The following is a 20,863-nucleotide window of genomic DNA, read 5'->3' as shown; positions in this document are numbered from 1 at the left end:
ATAATCCCTTGTTCCTCCATATCATCGAGAAGTTCTGACATAGTTTTTCTTTTTTCCTCTGACATAGGTCTCAAACGCAAGGTGAAAGGGGTTTTATCCTTTAATTTTATCGTGTGCCCTGTGACGTCAGTCAAACCTGACTTTTCCGAAAAAACTCATCTGTATTCATTTATTATTTCCATAAACTGGTCCATGAGAGGGGGGTCTAATTTCACTTTACTAATCATGCTATCTATATTATCTGTTTCCTCCTCATTTACGAGATTCAATTCATTATCATTCATCTCAAGAATTCCTTCTCTCCTATCAAATAAACAGACTAGGGTTTCATTATCATCTATAGACCATTCACCCGATTTTAAATGAATTGAGATTCCGGCTTTCTTAATAAAGTCTCTCCCCACCAGAATGGATTTAATCAATCCAGAAATCACGTGGAAGGTTTGACGAACGGTATGACCATAAAAATTAACATTAACAGTTATAGAGCCATTCGTTCTTGCCGTTCCTGATGCTAAAAGAATTTCTATGGACCCTTTTTTAATTTTCCGCCCGCTTCTACCATTTTTCTGCGGTTTCCTGGCTTATGCAAGATATAGAGCTACCAATGTCTAGGTACATTACGTCACTTATTGACAATATCGTACATTTAACTAAAGATTCTTTTACAAACGTTTTTCTTGCTTTTTTCGTCTTCCCTGCTGAAGACGAGAAATATTAAAGTTTTTTTGCAACGGTATTTCCATTGTGAATTTTCTTTTGTGTACCTCGTTTTTCTACTCTAGGGCTGTTGTTAGCCGAACTCACCCATCCTTCTTCAGGGTTACTGACTTGAGCACCAACCCCCGTTCTATGGTCGTTTGCTCTTCTCTCTCTTGTCGTAGAACCATATTATTTTGTTTTATTCTTTTCGTTCCGCTACGCTGACCTAGTGAAGTGACAATTTTCGCTTCGGAATTTTTTCTCAAACTTTCTTTTTTTTTTTTCTGGTCACAAATATTCTCTCTCCCCTCTCGGCGTTCGTTTATTTGCAAACATACCCGTGAATTGTTTTTACTGTTTCTAAATCGCTTACGTTGGTAACTGTATGTCGATCTGTTTTCATCTTCTGACTGATCTGGTCTAGCAAAAGGAGTTATGTAATTCTCATTTGAGAATTTCCACCCACCATCTTTCAAGTGTAAGGATATGCCAACCTTTTGAATCAGATCTGCTCCACAGATGAGTAGAATTTTCAAATCTCCCAAAACGTAGAATTTATGCTTAATCTTTCTAGACTTTATACAAAAAACTGGAGTTATAACTGCTACACTTTTTGTATGGCCACTAGCCAGCGAAATTTCAAATTCTTTCTCTTCGTAATGAGCACCGCTTTCTTTCCATTGGTTTGCTATCTTAGTATTACATAAACTAATGCAAAAACCACTGTCTAAATACATATAATGTTTCCTCCTGTAAAAAAATCCAAATAAATAGGGCTCAACTTTTTCCCTATTTATTCTATTTCTATCTAAAACTGAGGCCGATACGTTTTCACTTTTTCCTGTCTTCCTTTTCCTATCTGGACATTCATAGCTTTTATGATCGTATTTCTTGCAAACGTAGCATTGCACTCTCTTTTTTGACTCTTTTTGACTAATTTGCCGTGAGCCGGACCTAAGGCAGAAATTGCTATCTGAGCCGCGTCTGATTTTTCGATTCTTTCTCTAGTATTGATGGCTGCAATAGCATGAGAATAATCTGAGTTTTTAATACTCGCCTCCTACATGTAGTTATATTCTCCTAGAAGATAGGACTGGATCCTTAATGGTTCCTGTTCAAGTTGTTTCAACGATTCAAAATTCTTCCCATGTAAAAATTGCCTAAATTTTGGGTGGGATTTTGCTATTATTTTTGAGATCTGTTCTTTTTCCGTCGGTGTGTCTTTGAGTCTCAAAAACAGGGTTGCCATACTTCTAATGAACCTTGCTAACGATTCATCCGGGTTTTGAAGCTTATTTGATATCATACTTTCAATCTCCGAATTATAATCAAAACTGAAATGTTCCTGTAGAAAACTATGTTTGAATTCGGCATAGTTTTCAAATGGCCTTCTGAACTTAAACCAACGCCCTGGTTCTTTCAGTAACTCTTTAGGAAGTACTAAGTCCAAAATATCTTTCTCCGGCACGTTCTTCTGTTTCGCCCATTCTTCGAGAAAATCTAGAAATTCAAAGGGACATTGATTCTTCTCACCGGGAAAGGTTGGTGTTGATAGTTTAATACCTATCACTTCCTCTGGCTTTCTACAATTACAAATTGTTTCATTTGTTCCCTTGCTATTACTAGAACTTCTTAATTTCCTAATCTCTTCTAGTATATTGGCAACGTTAGCCTCCTCACTTTCTTCTAACCCCAGAGCGCTCTTAAGCTCTTCTAAGCTTATTGTACTTGTCATGGTTATTTTCTTTACTCTGACTGATCTTAATAACATAAACTTCTGCTATTGAACAAAATACTTTTACTACTTGCTATTATGAGGTGGGTCGTTATCTTTCGTCTAATATTTAAAAATCACGCCACGAGCCCCCAATTTATGTAGTGTTTTCTTCCATCCTTTTAATTTTAACATCTATCGCTGGTTTCTTCTTACGTCTCTTCATGCTCCTCTAGGAGATAGTAACTATTAGGAACACTGACATAAATAATAATTAATAAAATCCAACCCACTCAGGTGAATAACTCTCAATAAAACCTGTAAACAGATTCAGGGTAAAGAACAATCTTTACTCAGGAATTAAATCAGAATAAATTATCTAAATGAATTCCCCAATTAGCGAAAATCTTATTCAGGGCTCTTTAACTTCGGAGCCCCGTCTCTTAAGTTTGAAGCTCAAGCACAACAACATTCTATCAGTCTCTAATCAGACTTCACTGATCAGTCATTTCTTCACAGCTCAGTCCTACCTTAAACATCTAAACTGCATAATTTTAATAAACTATTTATTTAATATTAATATACACAGTAAGGGCGAAGACTCGTCCTTACATACCTATAATACTGTAAAAAATAATAAATATTGCATTATAAGCACAAAGTAGGAAGTTGCCTTGAGTATTCATAGACGTATGTCATATTTAAAGATCAAGAATACCATGACATTAATCCGCCTATCCACTGAACCAATATATACGCTGACTTGCAACTTTATCAGCTATCTTTGTAAACTGATAACTATTTCCGAAATACACTCTTTATGAATTAAAATACATTACCATGAAAACACAGAAGCTAAAATACGAGTAACCGTATTCCAAAATCCTTTCATTTGCTTGATTATCCACCTTGATTTATTGCATAACAATAAAGTCCGATAGAATTGAAATTAATGGGAACAAAAACAGAAAAAGGTCGAACATGATTATGCGTGCGTTGTATATGATTATGCGTGCGTCGAATATGATTATGCATGCGTCAAATATGATTATCGTGCGTAGTTCATCCAACTGAATTTTGTGGATAAATATGATATTCCACTACACAAGCGGAAGCAAATGATAATGCACACAACTATGGAGCATAAGTCTCTTATTAGTGAAAAACACAGGTAAGTTTCTAACTTTGAAGTTGCCAATTAAAAAACAAGCACTTAAACACAACTGAAATCATCTTAAAATTTTCGTTTTGAACGCTTATAAAATCTCATTGTTAGCAAATCGAAATTCCCTGAATCTTTGCAGAATTTCCTGTCTTCTCAAATTCCCTGACCTTCTCCAGTTTACCAAGGTTTACCCTGAAGATAAACAAAAGTGTAGTAATGGTGAGTGCCGCATATTTCCCATCAACCTCCTTTGAACCAAATTTTTGTTTGTGTTTCCAAATGTTCGCATTCACACGGATAAGACATAGGCGACACCACTCGGACAAACATTAATTTTATGTGACAAGAAACCCCACCTGTACATGTACAAGATGATGCACATTCTCTCTAGAACACATTTTACTGCATCAGAATTGCTGCGCTAAAGAAAAGAAATCTGCAGCCGAAAGTAGTCTCGCCAAAGACATGGAGTGTAATAAAGCACAGTTTACACTCCACGAAACAAGTTTTGGGCCACAAAATACATCAAAATGCGAAAGGGTATAAAGACTTGTAGAAATACATTTACACATAATTTACCAATACTTGTGAAGAACGAACAAAATCTAGCTCGTGGCGCGACAGTAAAAGGTTTCAAAATGTGAAATCTTTAATTTAACGTCCCACTATTATTTATTTAGGCTGAGACGAACGATTAATGAAAGTGAATGATTATGAAAGAATTACTGGAAGGAAAATGTGCAAGAAAACTGGAAAATCTTCAAAAAACCTATGGGCACTATGTTGTCCCCACAAACTCATGTAGCATGGGATCGAATCAAGGATCCTTTACACAAGAGGTAAGTACTCTACCACTGAGCTATCATGTTCCCTGTAATATATTATCATAATGAAGTCTGGATGTATCTTGCTGATATCAATAATTCCAGGCTGACATCTACTATTCCATATAAGATGAAGATTCATTCCAATAAGTGGTTTATTGAACGCTGTCAGCTGTCTATTCTGGTGTTCATTTTCGTGTAAGGTCATATGTAGCTCTTTTTCAGAAGGAGGTAAGTGAAATTTTTAAAAAGCATGGACAACGTATTCAGTCATGATATTCGAAATTCTGTGAAATATTACCAATGTAAAGTGTCTATTAGTTGCTACGAGTGCATCTTTTTAGCAGCTTTCAATGCCTAGCCACTATGGAATTCCACAACTTTGGTCTTCTAAAATAAAATAAAAAAAATAAATAAAAATAAAAAATTAAATAATTTTTTTTTAAAAAAAGTTAAACTAAATTTAATCAGCAAAAGTTATGAATGTGCGAATGTTATGAAGTTAGGTTTTAGATATTGTTGCAGGTTGATGCACAATGTCGTTAACACGTGAAGAATGCACAGACTGTCCTGATGTCTGATGAGATAGACGTGAAATTAACAAACATCCACAAAGAAAACCAGCGCTGTGTATGGCAGTTGCACAATTACTTCAAAAGTTTCGGACAAGCAACGTTCCGGACGTCCGAAAACTACAATGGGTGCACAAATATCCACAATACCAACTTCATTTGTTAAGTCGTCATATCGCATCCCTTTAATTGCGGAAACGTTGTGCGGCAGTTTCTTAATACCCAATTGCCTAGCACATGGGAATTTGTTGCATGGGCTTCACGTTCTACAGACTTGGCGTCATTGGATTTCTACCTTTGAACACATACAGTGAAAACACAGGCAATGAGTGGTCTACGCAGAGAGAATCCGAGACCTTGATCATCTGCTCAATACATTGTTGCTGCTTGTGATGCCGTCACACCTGCAACAATAAAGCATGAGCATAACAGGGATAGACGTTATCCGGAAGCAAGGCTAAACATTGATCACATTTTTGTAAGAAGTTATGCTCATGACTTTTTACTGATTTAAGTTACACTAACCAAATCTTCACTATTGCACTTCTTTCGAAATTGTACTTCTGCTTCAAATATCGCATGACTTTCCCATTTACAATTTTCAAATATAATTCAAGATGGTAGCCACAGAAAATATTAAAGCTCTACGTGTTAGATTACCTACTCTGGCAGATTTCACACAACATTGAAGTTATTTAGTGGTGTGCTTATAACGAAGGTTTTGAGATAACAGTGAATTTTTCAAGACACAAACTTGGCCCTGGATACGCAACGCGGACATAAGTATTTATGAGCCTAATTCCAGAGTTATTCTTTAATTTCAATATTCATTTGATTTCACTGGGGGATGAAGAAACAGAAGACAAAATAAAAATATAAATCAACTTCGATTCCAACAATTCAACATGGATATCTTTCCTAAAAAACAATAATCATACCGCCATCCAGTTCAATAATATTAGCAAGATGATGTTATACACTTTATACTTACTGTGTAATGTTTACGTGTGCTTTCAAAGCGCCTACAAACGCATCTGCATTATGATGGAGGAACAGAAAAGCACTGGGTGATGTCCCATCCTTCTGCATTAACTTCATTTGTTGGCCATTTCTGGAAAGCTTGAAACTCTTCAGGTCTGTTAGGTCTATTTTTAATGGTCGAGGCTTTCGTGACACGGAGATACCCTCCACAGTTTCTATAGAGAAAAAAAAAATATTACTTTTCTTACTTCTACGAGGTGCGTTCAAGTTCTAAGGTCCTTTTCCTTCTCTTTTTTTAAGGTACTGGGAGGAAGAATGCAGTTCAGCTTAGATTAAGAGAACATACTTTGTAAATTTGATATAAAAGGCAATATCGTGAAGTCCTCGAAGTTCCCAGTGCAGTAGCGTTTTCCAATACTACAAATGGCGATGTTTCGTGTGCAAGAAAGCGTGTGATCATCCGTTTTCTCCACCTGCATGATATGGCACTTACCGAAACTCAGTAAAACGTATGGTGAAGGTACAATGAATGTGAAAAATGTGAGATTATTGATGTGCAAGTTTAAAATGAAAATGAAATGAAATCTTTGAGTTTTACGTCCCACGGCTATGCCGGTTAGGCTAAAGAAGACGGTGATGATGAGTAATGAATGAAATGGTGGAATGAAGAAAGTGGGAGGAAACGGGAGAACCCCGAGGAAATCCATGCACACGATGTTTGTCCACCACAAAGTTCACTTGATGGGGGCTGGGATCGAACCCGGGACCCCAAGCACCAGAGGTGAACGCTCTACCACTGAGCCACCGCGGCCCCAGTGGAAGTTTAAAGGTTGAACGTCGTGTGATTATTATTATTACAAAAAAAAAAAAAAAAAAAAAAAAAAAAAAAAAAAAAACCCTCAAGCAACCTCTACAACTGACAAACTCGACAGAGAACAGAATTGCGCGAATGGAAAATATTGTTATGGAAGACCGACTGATAGGTGTGAGTGTAATGTTACTTTATATATTGCCCACAGTTCGTATATATTTTTAAGTTATTATGTAAATTAAAGATACCTTGAAGAAACATACACCAGTTTAGAATGCACAAAAACTATATTTGACGATAATAACGTATTTTAACACACTATTCAAAATTGTACATCTAAAGATTATGGCGACACTCACAATTATATTGTATAAACATTTCATTGACAACGGCTAACATCACCATAGCAACGCACAAAGTATCTATATCAATCTACTAAATTTCTTCTTGTATTTTAGATAGTGCTTGAGCACGGCTACTCTGATTACAAACGCAATAAAACAATATACAACGTTTTCGTTATATGAGTGATATCGACTTAGCATTTCCATGGAATCTGTTGAGACGATTCTGCAAGACGTTTCTTCAAGGTAGGATTTTCCTGAATGTTGCCGTTGATCACAAGGCTGCGCGGGTAGGAATGTGTCAATCAATATTAACACGTGATGACAGCATGAATGGTGGTGGGCGTTGTACACAGGGCTTCTAATATATATTCTACACGAATATGCCAGGTGACGTGCAAAAATCTACAAATTTATGATCAAAAGAAATATTCACATCAAAATGGAAGATCACGAAAAGGATGCAAAATACAGTAACCCTCTTTTTCTGGGTTCTCAAAACACATGGACAGCACACATCAAACCCATGGAACTAAGGTATACGAAAGTGGCCATTTTTCAGAGTGACAGGAATTCGAATCTTCCTTCATAAAAAAGTACGAAATCGGATTAGACACTAATAATCTGGATAACAATTTGATTTGAATCATTAACTCTTTCATCAAAATTTCAGCCTTCTACTAACAAAAATTTCTTCATAAAAGCATAATAACTGCTTTCCTTCTTTAACAGTATACTTTTGTTTTTCCTTTTAATCCAATATTAACTGGTGTTTTCTCATTCACATACTTTTTTTTTTTTTAACGTTACTCACTTTCCTTTTATTTTACTTCAGTTACCTTCCTACTACCAACATGTAAGAGTAACTAGATGGAAACATTTAAGCTTATCATTGACTCCCAGTTTGAGGGATCATTTAAATGCCCAAGATAATTTAAATTACATAATAGACAGTTTACGTATTAAAAAAATATAATTTATATTTCAGAAATTTCTTTCGGTAAAATTTCATTTTACGTAACTTAGTAACACTTTTTGTTTATATACTATTTGAATGCAGAATAGAATATAGGAGAAAGAAGAATCATTTATATGAGATGATACCGCCGAGTACCAATTATATCCTTGCCAAATTCAAACCTAGAGGATTTTTCTATACCTATTCCCAAGACAGATGCCATAGTTTAGTGAGTACTATATTTGAGAAAACTACGTAAATTCTCTCAAAAATAAAGAAATAATAATAAATACGGAAATGTTTCTTCTTTATTAAAACTAAAATTGTGTTTTCAGATTAATTCATATTATATTGAACGAGTAACGTATGCTTATTCCTTCTGTTGAGCAGAAAATTTTAACAGTATGATGGATATCATTTGGTGTCACGTCCGAGGTAACAGAAGAGTAACGATTTCATATTTCCTTCTTTAGTTAATAGGTCATTTGTTAAAGCAGTTCTTTAGGTCATTATTTTCTGATTTAAAGATATAAATTTTGAAGGTATGACTACATAACTTAATCTGTAAAGTTATTTTGAAACATGACTTGATCAGAGATTCAATGTTTAGTCTCGCAGATATATTTTATTAGTTACATTGAGACATTCATATAAAAATGTATACAGATAAAAATGAAAAGATAGAAAGATGACATCGAAATCTAATTACTCACCTGGATTTTGGGTTTTATAGCCTATAGTAGTATTGACTACTGCCCATTCTTGTTCAGGCACAACAGACAGAGCTTTCTCTTCTGTAGGTTTCCATTCTATACATTTACCATAGCTCTAAAAAATCAATCAAATAGTAATCAATACAGTAAGTAACTAAGAATGCCCACCCACCTAACATAATTTTTATATAATAGGCATAGTTACTTTGTTCTACAAAATACATCAAATTTACTAATCTAATTTCTCCATAAAAACTTCGTCTCAAGTCATGCTTTTTCCAAATTCAAGCATTGGTAACATAAATGATTTACTTAGTAATTTACAACAAGTGAAAAAGTGATTTGACTGGACCTAGACTCGAACCCGGTATTTCTGGCATATCGCGCGTATGCGTTAACCACTACACCATTCAGTTTGCTTCCCAGAATAGCCAAACACACTCTCACTTCTGCAGTCGGTGCTCTCACCTCTGTTCTCCGGACTGACCGAACACAGCAGCTAGGCTGTGGTATAAGCCATGTGGTCTGAGTGAAGAACACCGACTGTAGGAATGAGAGAGTGTTTGGCTGTTCTGGAAAGCAAACTGGATGGTGTAGTGGTTAACGCATCGGCACAGTATGCAGGAAATCCCGGGTTCGAGTCTCTGTCCTGTCAAATCACCTTTTCGCTTTTTGTAAGTTAATGAATTCTCACCTACAGAGGATTGTGGTGTGTAAAAATAAATTTAAATCGGTTGTTTCCTCCTTTCATTAATATATGATTTACTTATTAACTTTGATGCAGGTAAAACTTTAATATAAACTAGATGTTGTGGCAATCTAGATGGATAGTATGTTAAACATAAGCTGAAATTACTCGTCACAAGTCGATTGCGAAAAAAAAAGTCTGATATTAATACAGAAAAGAAAAAAAATAATGTTAAATTAACAACGAATTAAGTCACTATTACCTACTTCAGGATAACCATCAATATCTGAGAAACAACATTTTCTGACTAATTCCAATCATAAATTATTGTAATTAACACTCCTTTACCAAGTGCAAAGTGTATACTCCATCTCATAAAAATATAAAGAAATATATCTGTATACACAAACTAAAAATAGTGTAAATGACTATGATATTAACCTATTACTTTCGTATACTATTGAACATGTTATCTGAAAAAGGGAAACATTCCGCTTAGCAGATTTTGAGAAAATAAAATAAAACTTCCCGTTCGCGAATATTTAATTTCGTGATATTATGTAAAATATAAAAGTAGGAGTGAAGACAATAGAAAGGTGACTAGTTTCCGATACCTAGGTAGTATTATTAGTGATGGTATGAAACAGGACGTGAAATAAAAGCAAGGATAAGAATGGTAAAAGAAGCATTTAGGAGGAAGACAGGAAAGTCTTGTTTTGAGGATCCTTGAATGAACAGTTGGGAAAAACTCATAAAATGCTTCATGTATGTAGTGTTGTGCTATATGAAGTAGAAAATGAAATGAAATCTTTGAGTTTTACGTCCCACGATTATGCCGGTTAGGCTAAAGGAGACGGTGATGATGATTAATGAATGAAATGGTGGAATGAAGAAAGTGGGAGGAAACGGAAGAACCCCGAGGAAACCCACGCACACGGTGTTTGTCCACCACAAAGTTCACTTGGCGGGGGCTGGGATCGAACCCGGGACCCCAAGCACCAGAGGTGAACGCTCTACCACTGAGCCACCGCGGCCCCTATATGAAGTAGAAACACAGACATTATACAGGGTGATTTTTTTAAAACTCACGGATCTCATTTCGGTCTAGAATTTCTAATTGAGGTCCAATTTTCAGGTTTGTGGCAAATGATCATGGAAAAAAATGAGAGATTTCTGGAACTATGTTTACTGGTTTAAATCCATCTGGGGTAATATCGGCTATACTTCGAGAAAAACAGCAAAAATTTACCAGTGTACCTTACAATTGAAATTGAGGTGTGGTGCGGTGTGCGGATTTGAGTTTCCTTCGTTAGATGGCCAAAATCAATAAGAAACAGGAAACTGGGCTGTTATATTGGAAACTGGGCTGTACAGTTCTCTGCTACGGTTTGAGTATAATCAGGGCACGGTGAAAATAGTATACTCTATGAAGCAACATGATTTTATCGTTAAAAATTTTTGGAGAAAGGAATCTGTTGTTACTACGCACAGGGCATTTAGAAACAAATTTGCCTGTTCTGCCCCAGACAGGAACATAATAAATTGAATAAATTGGAAGAAACAGGATCGCTTCTGAGTGAGACAGGGAAGCATCGAACACCGTAAGCGGGTGTAGTAGAAAATGTCCGCTATCGACTCCTTAGGTCGCCCAAGTAATCTCTCCATCGTTTGTCGCAAGAAACCGGTTATAGCTATTCAACATGTAATTTATGGGCGTTACCACCAACACTTAATTTTTATTCTGCAATTTCCCTTCAAAAATCCAAAGCCTCATTCCAATTGTAAGGTACACTGGCTAATACTTGCTGTTTTTCTTGAGATGTGATCGATATTACCCCGGATGAATTTTAAAAAAAGTAAACATTGACCCATAAATCTCCCATCCTTGATTATTTGCAACTAACCTCATGAAATCGGACTTCAGTTAGAAAATCTAGATTCAAATAAAATCCGTGTTTTAAAAAAAAATCACTGTGCAAAAGCAATGAAAAAAGACTGGAAGCTTTCGAAATGTAGGATGGAAAATAATGGAGACAATTAGCTGACTCGAGCGGAAAACAAATGAGAGGATGATAGTGGTGGTGGAGAAAAGAACAATATTAGATGTAACAGTAAAAAGGAAGAGAAACTGGTTGGGACATTGACTGAGAAGGACCCGCATTATCAGGGACATGCTAGAGAGTATGGTAGCAGCAAAGTGAGGGAGGGGGAGAAGAAGGCTACAGTTGATGGACGGTATCAAAACTGAAAAATTATACCTCAAGTGATTATCTGAAGACCGTGGAGCATGGAAACTTTTCAGTTGCTTACCAATACCTATGATGATGCCAGGGTCCTTCCACCGAAAATCGCATAGCGGTGGTTGCACGACCATTTTTGAAAATTCTGATAATTTGCACATATATTGTTACATATTTTATGAACACAATGGCACGATTAGAAATACAGGATTCTATTCCGTATGGCCCCGGAAGCTATATTTCCAATATGGCGTGTGGCAAATCATGAGAAAACCTATATGTATTCGAAATACAATATCTCAGAAATGAGATACGAGATATGAGATAAACATCAATGTAAAGGTTATGAAGTGACCTTTAATGCAGTGCTAAAACATTTTACCATACCAATTTCAAATACTTCACGTAATGCCACAAACTAATAAATCATTAAGTGAGCATCAGCCAAATTACCATTTGTAAGCCTAAACTCCAGTTTTCAAATTCTGATTTACAAAATTACTTCTAAAACCTATGAATTGTTCTGTGTATTTTGTTGATTTCAAAATCAATAATAGTGCTTTATGGCTTAAAAAAAAAAAAAAAAAAACAAAAAAAAGTTTGTATGACAGAATAGGAACAAGAGAGAACGAAATACATTTCTAGTCAATTTGTATTTCCAGATTTAAATATTTCTTGTGCAACTTGAATGCCATTTTTTCAAGATTTTAGTTGTAGTAATTAATCTTTAACTCTTAGAAAGAATTTAAACATTCGATTTGATTTGACTGAAGTGTCCCTACTTTGAACTGTGAACTGTTCTCAATAGGTTTCCTCATAAAAGAGACTACTAATCGAACTAAAGTTTTCTGATTATGTAACAGTGAACTACAGCCCCCCCCCCCCAAAAAAAAATCAATAGACGAGTCATGATTGATAAATGACCAAGTAGCAAAACGTCTGCATATTCAAGTGTCATCGTTACTAAAATATACGCTCTATGGAAGTTCATAAAGACGATACCCCACTTACACCCATAGGTTGAAGAAAGAATCATGCTACTAATTTATTGGCTAAGTAGTTAAGTACCCGACGGCAGAACTCTTTTTGTCTTTCTGCGATGACCTTTTGTAAGTCAGAAATTTTCTGCAGAAAAAACACTTGTGATTGTTAAAAATACGCTTTACGCGACGTAAAAAATAGTTCAAAATATATGCCAGTGGTTCGTGCATTTAAGACAACTACACATAGCAGGCATGTTTTTACACTTTTCTGTTAGCTACATTTTTTTCCTCTGACAATTTTTCTGCACAGGCGCGGAAAATTTTCTGCGATCACATCGCAGATCGCGGAATGTTCTGCTATGGGTGTTAAGTAAACACATTAATGTATTCACAGGCAAATACAAATTTACAATAGAAAAAATTATGTTAAAAATGGAGTACGTTCACTGTTGAATGCTAACTAGTTGATTTTATCGATATGCACAGATAAGTATAGTTCGATTCCTATAGGTTTGGAGACAACTTGTGCTGAGTCTTCACCATAAAATCAGCCAGTTAAATACACATATCCACCATCATCGCAGATTTCATGAAATTCAGTGTATACCATCTATAGAGAAATATAAGAACTTGTGTTCCTTTATTTTTCTCATACTATCTGGTTAATTATTTACAGCCTTAAAAAATGACTGAACTGAAAGGTGTTATGAAAGGTGAAAATAACTGAAAGGTGTTATGAAAGATGCTGTGAAAGAACGTAATAATATGTCCTATAAAATTAAGCAGTACAAGTCTGTAATAATACAAAAAGTAGTGAAATTTGCCTTACTAGAAATTCCGTGAGGATTTCGATAACCTTAACCTTTGTCTTTTACTGATTTGGAAATTATGAAATTTCAAAAATATTTGAAATGTGCTTACAAACCAATTACTTTGGAAAATAAAAATATAAAGACGTAGAAGGTTTAGGTCTTCCATTTTAGGGCTATTAGTCGTCCATTATCAACTCTATAATATTTCTGCACAACAAATAATATATATATATTTTTTTACATTTATTTATTTTTTAGTTTAACACCCCACGTTTACGCTCCAAGGTTAAGCGAGACGGTAATGAAGAAAGTAGGAAGACACCGAGAAAACTCATGCACACGATGTTTGTCCACCACGAAGCCCATTTGGAGCGGGTCGGAATGAAACCACGGACTGTAAAGTTTCGCACATGTTTTCTGTCTATTAGTTTTATCATCACTGAAAATGGGAGAAATTTAAATTTAATGAATCTATCAGCGACGAATAACTGACAAGTTTGTATGAGTGTATTCTTTCAGAAAGCGTGCTGTTGTAAGTTTGTGCGTGCATAGTTAGTTGTTGAGTAATTAATTTATTTAGCCATGTTTTGATGACCAAAGTTATTCATGTTGCGCGCTCTTTACTTGAAATAAATTATTTTTATCTGATCTATAAGTAATTTTAAAATAACTATTAATAAAACCAACTATAATGATATCCCATTCTTTCTTGAATTCTCTTTGAGTACTATTTTCTTCTTCTGTATATGCGAATAGTTTCAGAGGTACGTATTTGTGTTTCCGATAATGACTTATTTTCGTCGCCGCAAAAAAAAAAAAAAAAAAAAAAAAAAAAAAAAAAAAAAAAAAAAACTTAGCATCGTTTACATATTAACGAAAATAATTCAACGCAGACACTCGGAATTTAAAGGAAAAATGAGTTATTATTACAGGTAGTTTTATTAATATACAATATAATTATTTATGAATCAATACAAATCATTTCCTTCAACTGTAATTCAATTATAATTTACAAATATTTTTTTAAAGGTATGTACATTTTTTTAGGTTAACGTCTCATGTTTATGCACCGAAGCTATGGGAGACGGTGATAATTAGATAGATGATAATGGTAGAATGGCGAAGTATTTACTTATACCATGATTTGTTTTCTGTGAAGAAGATCAATGTATATAACACGAAGTATTGAAGTAATATGCTTTTTGCAGATTTTCTTACACTGGCAAGAGAGAAAATTTCTTATCTCTAGCTTCATTTTATCTTTAAAAAAAAAAAAAAAATCCTTCCTAATCATCCTGATGAAGGCAACAGACGTTTGTCCTGAAATTATAAGCAAACAAATTACGAAGAGAATACTTGAAAATAAATAAATAATTTCTATATTCAAACGATGTGTTCTTTGAATACTTTACAAAACTGTACATACGTCTGTAAGCCACAAATTTTGATGACGCACAGCTCAACACCATCTATTTACTGACTTAGATTATAGTGTTTCGTAAATACGAAAATCAATGTGCAAAATTTTAATATTATCTACTTTCTAGTCTTTTTTTTATTTTTTTCAAAATGTTATATTTTCGAGCAGCCGTAAAGCAATATTTTCAGCTGGCATCTTTGAAATGGACAATTAGTTATCACATAATTACAATGTCACGAAATAGTCGTAAAGAGTGTGACGACTTGTACGCATTGCGACTCAATTATGTTTCCATGTAAAAGCACTAGTAAATCTATGAGTTCACGTTTGGGAATGAATTTTACAGAAAAAATAACATTTTATATTCTACTTACGTATTCAACAATGCTCAAACAGCCAGTCCATAGAGAATCCACATCTCGGTCTACATTGTGCGATTGAACCAAGACTCCATTTTGAACAAATATTTCCTTTAAAGTAATAATTGAAACATTAGATCACTATTATGAATATTAAGTTCGTTTTAAACAAATATCACAGTTGCTTTAAATTTGTTTTACCTATTCATTTAGATCCTTTGAAAAAAAGAAAGAAAAAAAAAAAGATAAAATCTTCTAATCAATGTTCTAACTAACTAAGACAAATTTAGTTCTATCTTAAGACAAATTTATCAACATTGTTTTATTTATTTATTTATTTTGACAGCACTAACAAGGAGACTTACGGAAGTGTCACTCACTGATTTAAATGAAACTTTGCACACTTGTAGGACATCAAAAAATAATAGACACGTTTTGTTTGTTTGTTTGTTTGTTTGTTTCGGCAGTGAAGACTTATGGGTGGGAGTCACCCTTTGAACGTTAGGGGTTGTCTCTAAGCATAGACCCAAAACAATCATTTAATTTAGAAGAAAACATACTGCCAGCGGGGTTAGGACAGCTGATTCAGAATCTCACGTCAAAATTACAAAATTCAAAATGGCGGATCCAATACAGTGATTACAATTACAAAATGTCTTCTGGTTTGAAATTCTCTGCAGTTAGCCAAGAACAATTACAGTTGTCAGAGATTACCGCGAGGAGGTAGCAGACCAATTTGCAACCCATTTCTGTACTTCTTTTAATGGGATGATTGATTAAAGTGAGTCTCTGTACTGCTCACTTTCTGCACATAACCCTAACGTTTAGAGGGACACAAACAATAGAATGTGTGGCACAGTCAATAAATCAGCTACACCACACAGCCTTTAATTTCTGAAGATGGTTTTATCACCGTTGTTAATTATTTTGCAGGAAAAGGATGGAACATTTGACTCTAGTCCAAAACAACCTCTTTTAATCTGAAAATGTCCTTGTAAAAGTATCATAGTCGGGAAAATTAACATCAGGACTTGTGAGATCACAGTTTCAACAGGTTTTTCTCCCAATGTCTAACGTAAAGTCCAGTTTGTTATTAGATTCGTGGAGTGGTCACAATTCATCAACTTTTCAACCTATTTTACGAACAAAAAGAGTACCTGAAAATAGAAACTATTCTGCACTAACAACTGGTAGGATTCAGCCTCTTGATGTGTTCGTCTTTAGGTCGTGGAAAAAATTCCTGATACATTTTGCTGATATCGTTCTCTACAACTATAACATAAATTTACATCTCCGTAATAATATAATTTAGATCCAAATCACTGATTCATAATCAGTTTTCTTCTCCCAGATTTGCAAAGCTTATTAGATATGCGTGATGCAAAAACAGTTATTTGGAAGATGATTGTGCTGCATTTTGCGATTTGTCACAGTTATTGCTGTAATAAAGTAAGCTTGGTGTAAACAATGTTTACGCATCACACACTATTTTACGAAATATCATTACTATGAAGCGTTTTCTCAACAAATTCATAATTATAACAATTGAGAATATATGAAGTTCTGACGCGTGTCAAGTTAGACCAACCACTAACACCAAAACGACCGGAACATATCTCAGAATTATGGGCTATTTATGGGCTAATTAGTTGCTCTAATCCCAATTTTTGGGCTCCTACTGTTTAGCGGGAAATCGGATTCAAAGTGGGCGAGTCCAGCTTGATATCAAGCTAGAACTCCCCATATGGTTAGAATGGTCGGATCGAAAAAATTCAAACGCCAGAATTATGGGCTATTTATGGGCTAATTAGTTGCTCTAATCCCAATTTTTGGGCTCCTACTGTTTAGCGGGAAATCGGATTCAAAGTGGGCGAGTCCAGCTTGATATCAAGCTAGAACCCCCCATATGGTTAGAATGGTCCGATCGAAAAAATTTAAGCATCAGAATTATGGGCTATTTATGGGCTAATTAGTTGCTCTAATCCCAATTTTTGGGCTCCTACTGTTTAGCGGGAAATCGGATTCGAAGTGGGCGAGTCCAGCTTGATATCAAGCTAGAACCGCCCATATGGTTAGAATGGTCCGATCGAAAAAATTCAAACGCCAGAATAATGGGTTATTTATGGGCTAATTAGTTGCTCTAATCCCAATTTTTGGGCTTCTACTGTTTAGCGGGAAATCGGATTCAAAGTGGGCGAGTCCAGCTTGATATCAAGCTAGAACCCCCCATATGGTTAGAATGGTCCGATCGAAAAAATTCAAACGCCAGAATTATGGGCTATTTATGGGCTAACTAGTTGCTCTAATCCCAATTTTTGGGCTTCTACAGTTTAGCGTGAAATCGGATTCAAAATGAGCGAGTCTAGCTTGATATCAAGCTAGAACCTCCCATACGGTTACGGTTAGAATGATCCGATCGAAAAAATTCAAACTCCAGAATTATGGTCTGCTTATAGTCTACTTATTTGCTCCTATCCCAATTTTTGGGCTCTTATTGTTTAGTGGGAAATCGGATTTAAACTGTGCGAGTCTAGCTTGATATCAAGCTAGAACCTCCATACGGTTACGGTTAGAATGATCCGATCGAAAAAATTCAAACGCCAGAATCATGGGCTATTTATGGGCTAATTAGTTGCTTTAATCTCAATTTTTGGGCTCCTACCGTTTGCGGGAAATCGGATTCAAAATGGACAAGTCAAGCTTGATATCAAGCTTGAACCTCCCATTCGGTTACGGTCAAAATGGTCCGATCGAAAAAATTCAAATGCCACAATTATGGGCTATTTATGGGCTAATTAGTTGCTCTATCCCAATTTTTGGGCTCCTATTGTTTAGTGGAAAATCGGTTTTAAAATGGGCGAGTCTAACTTGATATCAAGCTAGAAGACCCAATATGGTTACGGTTAGAATGGTCCGATCAAAAAAATTCAAACGCCATAATTATGGGTTATTAATGGGCTAATTAGTTGCTTTAATTCCAATTTTTGGCCTCCTACTGTTTAGCGGGAAATCGGATTCAAAATGGACAAGTCAAGCTTGATATCAAGCTAGAACCTCCCATTCGGTTACGGTTAGAATGGCCCGATCGAAAAAATTCAAACTCCAGAATTATGGTCTGTTTATAGTCTACTTATTTGCTCCTATCCCAATTTTTGGGCTCTTATTGTTTAGTGGGAAATCGGATTTAAACTGTGCGAGTCTAGCTTGATATCAAGCTAGAACCTCCATACGGTTACGGTTAGAATGATCCGATCGAAAAAATTCAAACGCCAGAATCATGGGCTATTTATGGGCTAATTAGTTGCTTTAATCTCAATTTTTGGGCTCCTACCGTTTGCGGGAAATCGGATTCAAAATGAGCGAGTCTAGCTTGATATCAAGCTAGAACCTTCCATACGGTTACGGTTAGAATGATCCGATCGAAAAAATTCAAACGCCAGAATCATGGGCTATTTATGAGCTAATTAGTTGCTCTAATCCCAATTTTTGGGCTCCTACTGTTTAGCGGGAAATCGGATGCAAAGTGGGCGAGTCCACCTTGATATCAAGCTAGAAGACCCAATATGGTTACGGTTAAAATGGTCCGATCGAAAAAAATTAAACGCCATAATTATGGGCTATTTATGGGCTAATTAGTTGCTCTAATTCCAATTTTTGGGTCCTATTGTTTAGTGGAAAATCGGATTTAAAATGGGCGAGTCTAACTTGATATCAAGCTAGAACCCGCAATATGGTTACGGTTAGAATGGTCCGATCAAGAAAACTCAAACGCCATAATTATGGGCTATTAATGGGCTAATTAGCTGCTTTAATTCCAATTTTTGGGCTCCTACAGTTTAGCGGGAAATCGGATTCAAAATGAACAAGTCTAGCTTGATATCAAGCTAGAACCTTCCATTCGGTTACGGTTAGAATGGTCCGATCGAAAAAATTCAAACTCCAGAATTATGGTCTGTTTATGGTCTACTTATTTGCTCTTATCCCAATTTTTGGGCTCCTATTGTTTAGTGGGAAATCGGATTTAAAATGGGCGAGTCTAGCTTGATATCAAGCTAGAACTTCCCATACGGTTACGGATAGAATGGTCCGATCGAAACAATTGAAACGCCAGAATTATGGGCTATTTATGCGCTTATTAGTTGCGTTAATCCCAATTTTTGGGCTCCTACTGTTTAGCGGGAAATCGGATTCAAAATTGGGCGAGTCTAGCTTGATTCCAAGCTAGAACCCCCCATACGGTTAAAATGATGCGATCGAAAAAATTCAAACGCCAGAATCATGGGCTATTTATGGGCTAATTAATTGCTTTAATCTCAATGTTTGGGCTCCTACCGTTTAGCGGGAAATCGGATTCAAAATGAGCGAGTCTAGCTTGATATCAAGCTAGAACCTCCCATACGGTTACGGTTAGAATGATCCGATCGAAAAAATTCAAACGCCAGAATCATGGGCTAATTAGTTGCTCTAATCCTAATTTTTGGGCTCCTACTGTTTAGCGGAAAATCGGATTCAAAGTGGGCGAGTCGAGCTTGATATCAAGCTAGAACCCCCCATATGGTTAGAATGGTCCGATCGAAAAAATTCAAACGCCAGAATTATGGGCTATTTATGGGCTAATTAGTTGCTCTAATCCCAATTTTTGGGCTCCTACTGTTTAGCGGGAATTCGGAAACAAAACAGGCGAGTCTAGCTTGACATCATGCTAGAACCTCCGATTCGGTAACAATGGTTCGATCCAAAAAACTCAAACGCCGGAATTATGGGCTATTTTTGGGTTAATTGGTGCTCTAATTCCGAGTTTGGGGCTGCTACCGTTTAGCAGGAGTTCTTCATCAAATTGTGTGATTTGGCTTAACTTCTAGCTATAAACCTAGTGCTATAAATAATCAAATAATTAAAATGCCGGTATTATGGTTTATTTGTTTTCTAATTAGTTCTTCTAATGTCGATTTTAGTTCTTCTATCGTTCGCAAGAAATCTCATGCAAGATTGGTATTGATTTCTAGATAACGTGGGATAATAGTTGCAAAGTTGCAGTGAGAAAACGTCGATATCTATTAACTGAAAATTGATTTTTTTGCATTCTCTGCGAATGCAAATATATATCTCTACTAGTAAATTTATGAAATGTCTTTTCACGTTTATATGTTCAGTATGTTTGGAAGCAAGTAGTGTATATATAGAATTTATATGGTGAAATATCATATTGTTTTTTTAATATTTTTTTAGTTTATAGGAAATGCCTCTTCATCGTTGCTGGGGCCCGCAATGGCACAGCGGTAGAATGCCGATAAAACCCAAGTACATGGTGTTTGTCAACCACAAAGATCAATTGGCAGGATCTGGGATCGAACCAGGAATCACACGCACAAGAGGTAAACGCTCTACCACTGTGCAACTGCGGCCTCCAGCAACGGCAAAGAGGCATTTCCTTAGAAAAAAATTGATTTAAAAAATAGTGATATTTCACTATATAAATTCTATATATACACTATTTACTTCAAAACATAATGAACATATACACGTGTAAAAAGGATTCATTGATTTACTAGTGGAGATATAGATTTACATTTGCGG

The 20,863-nt window shown here is 35.6% G+C and overlaps 1 protein-coding gene across 1 annotated transcript in view; it reads right to left on the bottom strand.

Annotated features, from left to right (window-relative positions):
• The window catches only part of LOC145666570 (TBC1 domain family member 15-like), a gene marked incomplete at its 3' end in the record, with an annotated part of 77,998 nt that overhangs the window by 37,120 nt on the left and 20,015 nt on the right, over positions 1-20,863 (bottom strand). The window contains 3 exon segments of the mRNA XM_081733920.1: positions 5,969-6,173; positions 8,785-8,899; positions 15,302-15,397. Of these exon segments, the coding sequence (XP_081590046.1) occupies positions 5,969-6,173; positions 8,785-8,899; positions 15,302-15,397 (416 nt within the window).

Source organism: Thermobia domestica, chromosome 12, assembly GCF_964235325.1.
Source record: "Thermobia domestica chromosome 12, izTheDome1.hap1.1, whole genome shotgun sequence".
NCBI classification, from domain to species: Eukaryota; Metazoa; Arthropoda; class Insecta; order Zygentoma; family Lepismatidae; genus Thermobia; species Thermobia domestica.
This window is presented reverse-complemented; position numbering and strand designations above follow the sequence as displayed.